This window comes from Helianthus annuus, chromosome 1 (genome assembly GCF_002127325.2).
Source record: "Helianthus annuus cultivar XRQ/B chromosome 1, HanXRQr2.0-SUNRISE, whole genome shotgun sequence".
Lineage (NCBI taxonomy): Eukaryota > Viridiplantae > Streptophyta > Magnoliopsida > Asterales > Asteraceae > Helianthus > Helianthus annuus.
The window spans coordinates 115,326,328-115,337,060 of NC_035433.2; the positions used below are offsets into that span (position 1 = coordinate 115,326,328).

Genomic DNA, 10,733 nt, shown 5'->3' on the forward strand with positions numbered 1-10,733 from the left:
AAACTATATTGCAAAAATCAAAACACAGATTATAAGCAAAGATTATAGTTAGCAGCATAAAAACATAGTTTATAATACAAAAAATTAAACCACATCATGGTTTACCACACAATCCAAGTTCATAGGCTTACCAACATCTAACACATACATACAAACTGTTTCAGTAGTTAACACTTACCAACAACAACCCAACTTCCAAAAACACATACTTAAGTACAGACCAAAAGTTAGACTCGCTTAAACATCAAAAGATAAAGACATGAAAGGAGCTAGGTTTTAACCCTAGATGACCTCTTCCGATTATTTTTGCTGCTAGAAGACAGTTCCCCAATATTTTGACCTTCCACATCCTGCAACGAACGTTTACCATTCGGACTGGTGCCCGAATCCTTCTCGGCTTCGACAACAGAAGAGTCGGCGGTAACAGATACAACATCCTTGAATTAAATCACAAAACAACTACTAAAGTATCAAATAAGGTAATATAATCTACAGACAAGAAAAACAAAATCATAGAATCCATATTCACCTTTGAAATAGCAGCACCAGCCATCTGTGAGGACTCAGATAATCTCTCAACTTTGATTTCTGAACCTTCTTGACTAAACACCTATTATCAAAATATTACCAAAAAAAATCAACTAAGTTATTTAAGCTACAAAAACTGGAAACCAAAAACACATCAATAAAAGATATCCAAAAACTATTACCTCATCAACAACCTCAAGACCATTACCATTACCAACAACCAACTCAGCAAGTATGTCCGGATCATCACATAATTTTTGGATAGTGTAAACATGATAGTCATGGTTAAGGTTGTAATCAGAAACTTCAATTTTAAAAGCCAACTTTTTTTCAACCAACCGAGATATTTCATGTGGAAAACTCTCAGTATCATTGGACTTCACTTGGCGTTCCCTTATATCACTCGCAGTTGAACCAATGAGCTTCGTTACATCTTTATCAAACATCACGAAAGAGATACTACCGGTTTCATCTTTGACTCTCAAATGTACCTTGAACCTGTAATAAATAGTAGTTAAATTACATTCACATTATAGGAAGCAATAAACCAAAAAAGCAACATTAACTTACTTAATGGTTATCGATGTACATTCTTTATCGCATTTTGGACAAACCAATGAAGTAGGAGACAGATTCATGACCTCATCAGAAATGATTTTAGCATATTGTAAGTATTCAGTTTTAGTCAACACCTTCTTGTTACAGTTTCGACATGCCGGATAAAACCACCCATAGTTTTCTTGAACAATTTTGATCGTTGCAACTACCACACATGACATTACCTATAAAATGAAAGACAAAACTTTATTAACATACTAATATTATAAAACATAGAAAACAGTAAAGGAAATTAAATGACTTTGAATGGATATAGAAATATTCATACGCTTTCAATCTCAATTATTTCATCAACATGTTTCTTAGGAGTATCAATTAGAAATTCTTGACGGACTGGAAATACACTCTGAGATGAAAGAATGGTTTGAGAAGAAGAAGCACCAACTTCAAAGTGTTTCACTAAAAGCCTATGAAAACAACATTCGTGTTAATACTCACACTCGTATTAAGAAAAATATGAAAAATAAGAAATATAATTCAGTAATAGTACCTCCTACGAAGTTCATTAACCTCATGAATTTGTTCGTTGAGAAACAGTCGAGTTCCAAACTTATCATTCTGAACGGTATATTGTCCTGCATGTAACAATATACATATACAACAAATTCATTACAAATGAAAAAAACACATTGCAAACACTAAAGTAAATGAATCAGTCAAATGTAAATTACCCTGCCACAGCTTAATCTTCGCATGCTGAATGACAGCCATGACATTCTCAATCGGATTGTTTTGCGTCAAGAAATCATTAAATTGTTGTGCATATCCATTCCACAAAGTACAACGAACTACTTCTCCCCTACAACAAACAGATAAAAAAAACAGCATTAAAAGTTCCACTAAAATTTATACTATCTATTAAAAGAACAATAATCAGTCACAATAAATAATGCCAATGATTTAATCTGTCTTTGTATTAAATGCAATGAATGTCCAACTTCCACATTAATTAAAGACAATAATAAAACAACAATCTGTCTTTACATTATTTCCAATGAATGTGCTAATAATAACATAATCATTAAAGAACCATAAACAGATATAAAAAAACATAAATAAGAAAAATCATTTAATGAATCCTCAATACATTAATTAAATACAATAATAACACACAAACAAATTTATTTAAGTGGGATAGAAAAATTTACTGCACATCTTGAAGATCAAAGTTCATCCTTTTTCTTTCATTCGGAAAGACTTCCATATCTCCACACGACACAACAATTCCAGCAACATCTAAAATGGCAAACATAGCAACAGTCATCAGATTCAAAAATGTAAGCAAAATATATATCAGACTATGAGAAACAGTCCTACCAACAGTGACCAGATTCTTTCCCTCTCCTTTAAGAATTTCTGAATGTGCCATGAAGTTAAATCCATAATCAACCCCTTCCCAACCACTGGCACGTGTAACAACTACAACGGTAAAAGCTAATCTTGTAACCATGATTAACAACTTTGTAGGTATCATTGTTTTCTCCAACACCAAATCTGGATAGAATAACAACCTCATCCTCATGGAGTTGAGAGATAAACACAGGTATCAATGGAGCCTTAATACCTGCTTGAATTTTACGACCCTGACCATTGCAGTGAAATACCATAGTTTAGAAATAATCAACCAAATGATACCTCATTATTTCTAAACTTCTGAAACAATTAGTAAGATACCATACCATCAAATTTAATAAGACTAAAACAAAGAAAGACCAAATAATATTCAACTCAGTTTCATGACATGAAACACTAAAACAAAACACAAAATATACACAAAAGATTGAACTCAGTTTGATGAAATGAAACACTAAAACAAAACACAAAATATACAAAGAGAAAATATACACAAAAGTAAATTACACAAATCACAAAAAAACTTTCAAAAAAAACCTTCCATTTCATTTCATGTCACCAAGAGAAAAAGTATGCATCTTTCTTTCTTTATAACTCACCCTAAACTCATCTAACACTAAAACAAACATACTTTTGAGAAGTTTAGAAATAAACAACCAAACGATACCTCAAAAAAAATATAAAACATACTTTTCAGAAAATATAGATAAGCCCAAATAACACAAAACAAAGAAACAATTAGTAAGATACCACACCATCAAATTTAATAAGACTAAAACAAAGAAAGACCAAATAATATTCAACTCAGTTTCATGACATGAAACACTAAAACAAAACACAAAATACACACTAAAACAAAACATACTTTTTAGAACACAAAATATACACAAAAGTAAATTACACAAATCACAAAAAACTTTCAAAAACAACCTTCCATTTCGTTTCATGTAACCAAGATTAAAACTTCAAAAAACTTTTCATCTGTGATTCTTTATAACTCACCCTAAACTCATCTAACACTAAAACAAACATACTTTATGATTCACAGAACAAACATCTATCGATTTGATCAATAACCAACTAAACAATATTCATGTTCAGTCCTTTATATCTAACCCTAAAACATGTAAGAGTATCAGAAAATATAGATAAGCCCAAATAACACAAAACAAAGAAACAATTAGTAAGATACCATACCATTAAATTTAATACAAAACACACAAACAAATTTATAGATAAGCCCAAATAACACAAAATATAGATAAGCCCAAATAACACAAAAATATAGATAAGCCCAAATAACACAAAACAAATAACACAAAACAAAGAAACAATTAGTAAGATACCATACCATCAAATTTAATAAGACTAAAACAAAGAAAGACCAAATAATCAACTCAGTTTCATGACATGAACTGTTTTTATATCAGAACACAAAATACACACTAAAACAAAACATACTTTTCAGAACACAAAATATACACAAAAGTAAATTACACAAATCACAAAAAACTTTCAAAAACAACCTTCCATTTCGTTTCATGTCACCAAGATTTCAACTTCATAAAACTTTTCATCTGTGATTCTTTATAACTCACCCTAAACTCATTTAACACTAAAACAAACATACTTTATGCTTTCACAGAACAAACATCTATCGATGATCAATAACCAACTAAACTCAGTTTCATGACATGAAACACTAAAACAAAACACAAAATACACACTAAAACAAAACATACTTTTCAGAACACAAAATATACACAAAAGTAAATTACACAAATCACAAAAAAAATTTCAAAAACAATCTTCCATTTCGTTTCATGTCACCAAGATTAAAACTTCAAAAAACTTTTCATCTGTGATTCTTTATAACTCACCCTAAACTCATTTAACACTAAAACAAACATACTTTATGCTTTCACAGAACAAACATCTATCGATGATCAATAACCAACTAAACTCAGTTTCATGACATGAAACACTAAAACAAAACACAAAATACACACTAAAACAAAACATACTTTTCAGAACACAAAATATACACAAAAGTAAATTACACAAATCACAAAAAACTTTCAAAAACAACCTTCCATTTCGTTTCATGTAACCAAGATTAAAACTTCAAAAAACTTTTCATCTGTGATTCTTTATAACTCACCCTAAACTCATCTAACACTAAAACAAACATACTTTATGCTTTCACAGAACAAACATATATCGATGATCAATAACCAACTAAACAATATTCATGTTCAGTCCTTTATATCTAACCCTAAAACATGTAAGAGTATTAGAAAAAACACAAACCTAAACAGTCCAAAGAACACAAACACAAACATCTATTACACAACCAAGAAGCTTAGAAATAAAAAACAAACCCAAAATCATGGGGATTAGAGAATCATCTCTGTATAAACACTAAAACAGTAAAATAAGAGAATCATCACTACACAAATACTAATACCTTCTCATCAATCAACACGAGATCCATCCGAAAGGGCTGAATCCATTTGCGGATGATTCGACACTTGATAGTCCACATATCTTTGGATGGATTCAAATCGTCTATGAAACTGAGTGACAAACACTGTGATTCACCGATGGATTTATTCTCCGATGACATTTTGCCGAGAATGCTTTGTAACAGAAACCCTAGATTTTCTTGAGAAATCGCCTGAAATGAAGAAAGAGAGAAATGTAGAAATTTGAATGAAGAAAGCTTTGTGCTATATGTTTCAAAATTGAGAAGAAAGAGACGGTGATATGATGTGCATTAAATGGGGATTCAACTCCCCATGCATTTTCAAATTTACCTCCTAAAATAAACATGATTTTTGTAATTTTTGAAATTGAAATACTTGATTTGTATATACATTGAGATTTAAAATGATTAAAACAAAATCGGATTTATGACATCAGCGGAATGACATCAGCGGAGTCTATGTGGCATCCTATGTGGCATAGCTAATATCATGACAAGTAAGCAAAGTGATGTCAGCTTCTAAGCTCCTTTTATAGATAGTATAGATTTCAACGTTAATGGAGTTAATCTCCAAAACTGTAATTAACACAGCTGTTGGAAAGACTATGAGAAAAGTCATAAAAAGTCTTAAGAAGCCAAATGCTGCTCGCATTAGAACACATGTCGCTGCTCATGAGAAGAGCTATATTCCTACCCCCAAATGTAAAGAATAAACCCCAACAAAAGCATATTTGGCAAGGAGCCCCATTCCTTTTAGGATATACTTGATAGTACTTCGTCTCTTGAAAGTCAAGAGACTTCAATAGTAAAAAGGGGCCATCAATTACAGAAAAATTGTTGGAGGAAGTAGGAACCATTAGGCGTATCAGCGGTTATGCTGGAAAGTACACGGTAAGGTATCCACCACCGTCATTCGATGGTAATATCCTTAATTAGTAAGGACCTTATTAGGGTAACCTATTATTTACATCACGAAATGGAAAAGATGGAATAAGAATTTTCTGACCCTCGCCATAAAAGTTTTAGACCATAAACAGTATGTTTCAAATTCTGTATCTTTGACTAAGATAGTACCCCATTCCAATTACCCAGAATCCAAGCAATTGATGGTGGTTAGCAGATATAACACCTCGAAAATTCGTGTTCAATAAAATAAAGACACGTGTCATGTGGGACAAACGTGTCAGGGACCCGGATCAAATACGGACGTATGGTAGGATTTAAAAAGGGCGTCATGTTATTTAAATACCTCTGAACAACCCATGGGCGACATGTTATTAAAGTACCTCTGAGCGACCCAATATATAAATCCCAAGACCATGAATCAATACGATAAATGTCCAATAAATTAGCCGGTTGTTCCTAAATAAATTAATTTCATAGGTCCCAAAGCTTGCTCATTATGAATCCATTATGGATCTACCTCAGCTGCTCACGTTTTATAAATTAAGAAATAACCAGTCAAGGCTGGGTCTGCCCAAAATTTTGTCAAAGATTTTATAGCTAAGTTTAAAAGGATTAAGAATGGAGGCGTTTAACCCTCCTGATGAATGATTAGAGGTAGTTCGCCTTAATAAAGACATTAGATAAATTACTTATTATGATTTCATTTCTAAGAGTTACGTTTAGTTTCAGGTACTGCTACGTCACTTATAAGACCATAAGCTTAGTAAACTTTTAGAAATTTGCCCATAAGGACCCCAGATACTAAGTATAAGGTAAAACATACAAGCGAAATTATAAGATCCATTACTTCTGTTCCTGTCAGAAACTTCTAATCGTAGAATTTTAGAAGTATCCTCTCTCTAGAGGAAGTGCGTTAGCATATATAATTGATATCTCTTTAATCTCTATTGATTAAGAATACCAGACGGTATGACAAAAAGCGCCATATGAGGGTTGGTGTATCCTAGCAAATTCCATAGATTGCTTCCATGCCTGATCAACATGGAGGTTTAATGCATGGAACCACAAAGATATTCCGATAATCATATGATACTAAAAGTCAACTAATGGTATTCAAGGAAGATGTCCACCATAGGGTTGTCCAAGTAAATGATCCTAATTAAGGGAATCCATAGATTCGTAATGTGAATGTGTCCCTTATCTGACACAAGCAATGATGAATGAAGTGGAGCATGAGATTTGGAAAATCTTTGTAATCTCCGTATGTTTCGATTATCTTCTCCGAAGATTACCCTGTTTACCTCCTTAGAGGCAAGTAGAGTTAAGATTAATATCCCGTTTAGGGCTGCATTATTGTGAAACCTCCATGGTCACTAGTATCATCATTGGGAGAATAGAAACCCTAATTAAGATGAAGTGCTAGACAAAGGTTCTTAAAGCCTAATTCGTGATTCTAAGAATCCCAGTTTTTATAGATTAAGAAAGACGGTTCATTGTGCTTATGCAATGATTACCGCAACCTTATATAGACGACGATTAAAGAATCGTCATCGACTGCCCGGGATCATCGACTTGTTCGACTAACTGTAAGGATTAACTATTCCTTGAAATTGGTTAAGCAATGGTTGGAATAACCATCTCACCTTAAGATAAGCTTTTTTTTTCTATAATAATCGTTATTTAAATATCAAGGCTGCTCCTTTGGAGACCTTGTATAGATGGAACGTTAAACATCTATTGTTAGAACAATAAATTGGTAAGTCCAATTATCAGGATCTGAAAGTTGCATCGGAAACAACAAATAAGATCATTCATTGTCAGTAATCGACAGGAGATTTGAGGATTGATAAAAGTCGCAACCTTCTTAAGTCCTTAATAAGGAATAAGGTTCAATCGAAGGTATCACCCTAAGAAGGGTGTGCTAAATTTTAAGTTCTCAGGGTAAGATTAAGCCCTGGATATATATATATAGGAACATTCGGGAAATCGAATGCAGCAAAGGTCAACAGCCTAAAAGCTAAAACCTATATAAGGAGCTTAGTGGAGCTCGCAATACGACCCACACTGATAATTTAAGGATATGTTCGTCGATAAGATAAAATGTGTTATCACATAATGATATGCAAATTTATGATATAATAAGAAACCTGTATCAACCAAGGATCGGCAGGTTAAGAAGCTCCAAAAGGAATACATATACCTATTATAAGGGTCAACTGGGGTGCTGGGAAAAGCCCTAGATATGCTATAGAAGTTAAGTCCGTTATGCGACATAAAGTACTTCCATCATTTTAACAAATCTCGAGGTCGAGATTTCTTTTAAGGGGGTGAGGATGTAACACCTCGTAAAATCACGTCCAATGATGTATTGACACGTGTAATAAACCCTAATAGAGTCAAACCTTGAAATTTAGGGACTAATTTTTTGAAAAATCGAAAAAATTTAATTATAAACAAACTGGAAGTAATAACAAAACTTAAATAAGTTTTTAAATAACCTTTTATGGTTTTATATTCACAAATGTACCACTTAATGATAAAGTGTAGCCGCTTGCGTAATTAATTGAAAGTTTGCGCAATGAAGGGTTAAAAGCATCAACATGTTAATTCTTACCTCTGAGTGACCTTTTAACAAACCGAGAGCTTCATGATATTTAATTATACTCTCGGGAGTGCCAAGTAATGGCCAACTAAGGTTTTTATGCCTTTAAGTGATGTTACGCGCAACTTTGTAAATTTAAGGGACTAAAAGTGTCAATATGTTTAATTATACCTCTGAATGACCTTTTAGGGAACCATAAGCATTTTGGTGTTTAATAATACTCCCAAGAATGCTTAATATGAATTAAATAAGGCTTCAATGCTATTAATTAATGAAATGCGCAAGTTTGCGCAATAGAGGGGCCTAAAGCGTCAACTTTTCAATCTACGCCATTCGGTGACCATTTAAGCAAATGGTAGCATAGTAATATTTAAATATAAGCTTGGGAATGATTATTATGAGCCATGGGAGGCTTAGATATCATTAAACGGCATTTCGCGCTACTTTGCGCAATTAAGGGACTAATTGCGTCAAACTGCAATTGTAGGTCGAATCGTTTGATAACGGGCCCTCCGGAATATGTCCATAAGTTAAACATACCCTATTTATCCTTTATATAGCTTAGATATAGGCTTAGAGGTGTTTGGTGTGCAAAAATAAACTTTTATGTCATCCAGGGACTAAAAGTGTCAAAAAGTGCACAAGTTTACACTTTTGCGCATATCTCGCGTTCTGAGTATCCCCGGACACCCAAAAATTTATGTAAGCACTAAAGTATTTTATTTTAGTGTTTGGAATGATAAAATTCCATTCGTCGCGTATTTTGGATCGTTTTTAGCGTCCGTTCGTGTTTCGTCGTAAATCGACGCATAACGTGACCGTACGGCCAAACGAACCGACATCCGGCATGTTTTTGAACATGTTTCAGGTCCCCTATGTTTAATCATCCTAGTGGAGCCTTAAAATGAGGTTAACAGGCCTTGAACGTGCTTAAAATAACCTTAAATGCTCACAGGACTGATTCTGTAAATTAAGAAAAGCTGTTTGCTGTTTTGGGACTGGCTGGCGGGCCGCGTAAGCCTGCAGGGTCCTCCTATGCGGGCCGCGAGGCTTATACAGTAATAGAAAAACCAGTTTGTTGCTGGTTTTGATGAAAACCGGCTTTGTACTCTCATTCTTTAAACAAGGGGCTGCCCATAGATTGCCAAAAACAGGGGGTAAAGGTGTACGGTCCAGATGTGATCACGTTTATCAAGAAACGATCCTAACGGTCCTCAAAAACCTATAAATACCCATTGAATTTTTGGCTCTCATTGCACCATTCCTTCAAATCTGATGCATTCTCTGAATTGTGAGGGTCTTGAACTCTTTTGAGAACCTCCTTCTATCCCTTGGACCATTCGTAAGTGTTCTTTCGGGTTTAGTTTAATTATTTAGCGGTTATAGTCGTAAGGTCAAGCGTTTCGATAAACGCTTTGACTTTTAAACGACTAAGCCATGGTTCGCAACGAACATGGCTACGTTACCGTAATTAGGTAGGTGATTAACCCTTAAAAGGGCGCCTCCTAATTACCACGTTTACTTAGGTTAATTGTCGGGTCAAATTAAAGTCAAACGGGTTAGTATTAAATAAAATTCATAACTATTAATATAAAAGTTATGAAATCAGTTTTGCCACTTTAGTAACTTGGTAAATATTAGTTGAACATGTTTAAACATGATTCAACCCGACAATTCTAAGTATAGGCCCGGTTCGGAACCGAAAGTCGCAAAAGTTGACTTTTGCTTTGACTTTCAGTCCTGACCCGAATTAGACTTTTTAGATATGCCTTAGGATTCCTTTAGGATTATGTTATAGGTTAGTATAACCGTCTGAGGCTATACAACCTGAATCCTTAGTTATCCTATTTATTTGCAAGTTTCCGTTATGTGCCTAAATGTTGACCGTTATGCCCTTTTGACCTTAAAACGATATTTTTGAAAATGTGAAAGGATAGAAACCTTCACTACTGAATTATCAACTTGTCCCTAAAATTTGACATCAGTTTGAGGTCTAGATTAGAAGTTATGCTCAATAGCGTAATTAGAAAGCCTTTTATTAATTAAACGGCGTAATTAGCATATATCCTATCTAAACCTAATTTTTAATACCAAACTTTTTACCTACTGATATAAAATAATATTTTGGGATTTTTAAAGATTTTTATTTATTTTTAGGCTGAGCATAACATAGGGCTCTAGGCTTGATTCGGTAATTGCCGGTTTTGCCCTTTTGGGCTATAAAACGAGTTTTACAAATCC

The 10,733-nt window shown here is 33.6% G+C and overlaps 1 protein-coding gene across 1 annotated transcript; it reads right to left on the reverse strand.

Annotated features, from left to right (window-relative positions):
* Positions 1–269: 269 nt before the first annotated feature.
* LOC118491226 (replication protein A 70 kDa DNA-binding subunit B-like) lies at positions 270–2,668 on the reverse strand. The gene is made up of 9 exons (XM_035988811.1): positions 2,464–2,668; positions 2,295–2,382; positions 1,818–1,945; positions 1,637–1,721; positions 1,415–1,553; positions 1,099–1,310; positions 711–1,026; positions 530–610; positions 270–437 (listed from the first exon to the last, which is right to left on the reverse strand). Exons 1-9 carry the CDS (start codon positions 2,666–2,668, stop codon positions 270–272), a joined length of 1,422 nt encoding a protein of 473 aa, XP_035844704.1.
* Positions 2,669–10,733: the final 8,065 nt, after the last annotated feature.

What these genes read in the sequence shown, in the direction of transcription:
- LOC118491226 (XM_035988811.1), bottom strand. Translation starts at nt 2,668, where the DNA reads ATGAGGATGAGGTTGTTATTCTATCCAGATTTGGTGTTGGAGAAAACA. An exon ending in AAAGAATCTGGTCACTGTTG is followed by an intron (nt 2,383 to 2,463) that starts GTAGGACTGTTT and finishes TTGCCATTTTAG; the next exon opens with ATGTTGCTGGAATTGTTGTG. An exon ending in CTGGTGCTGCTATTTCAAAG is followed by an intron (nt 438 to 529) that starts GTGAATATGGAT and finishes ATTTAATTCAAG; the next exon opens with GATGTTGTATCTGTTACCGC.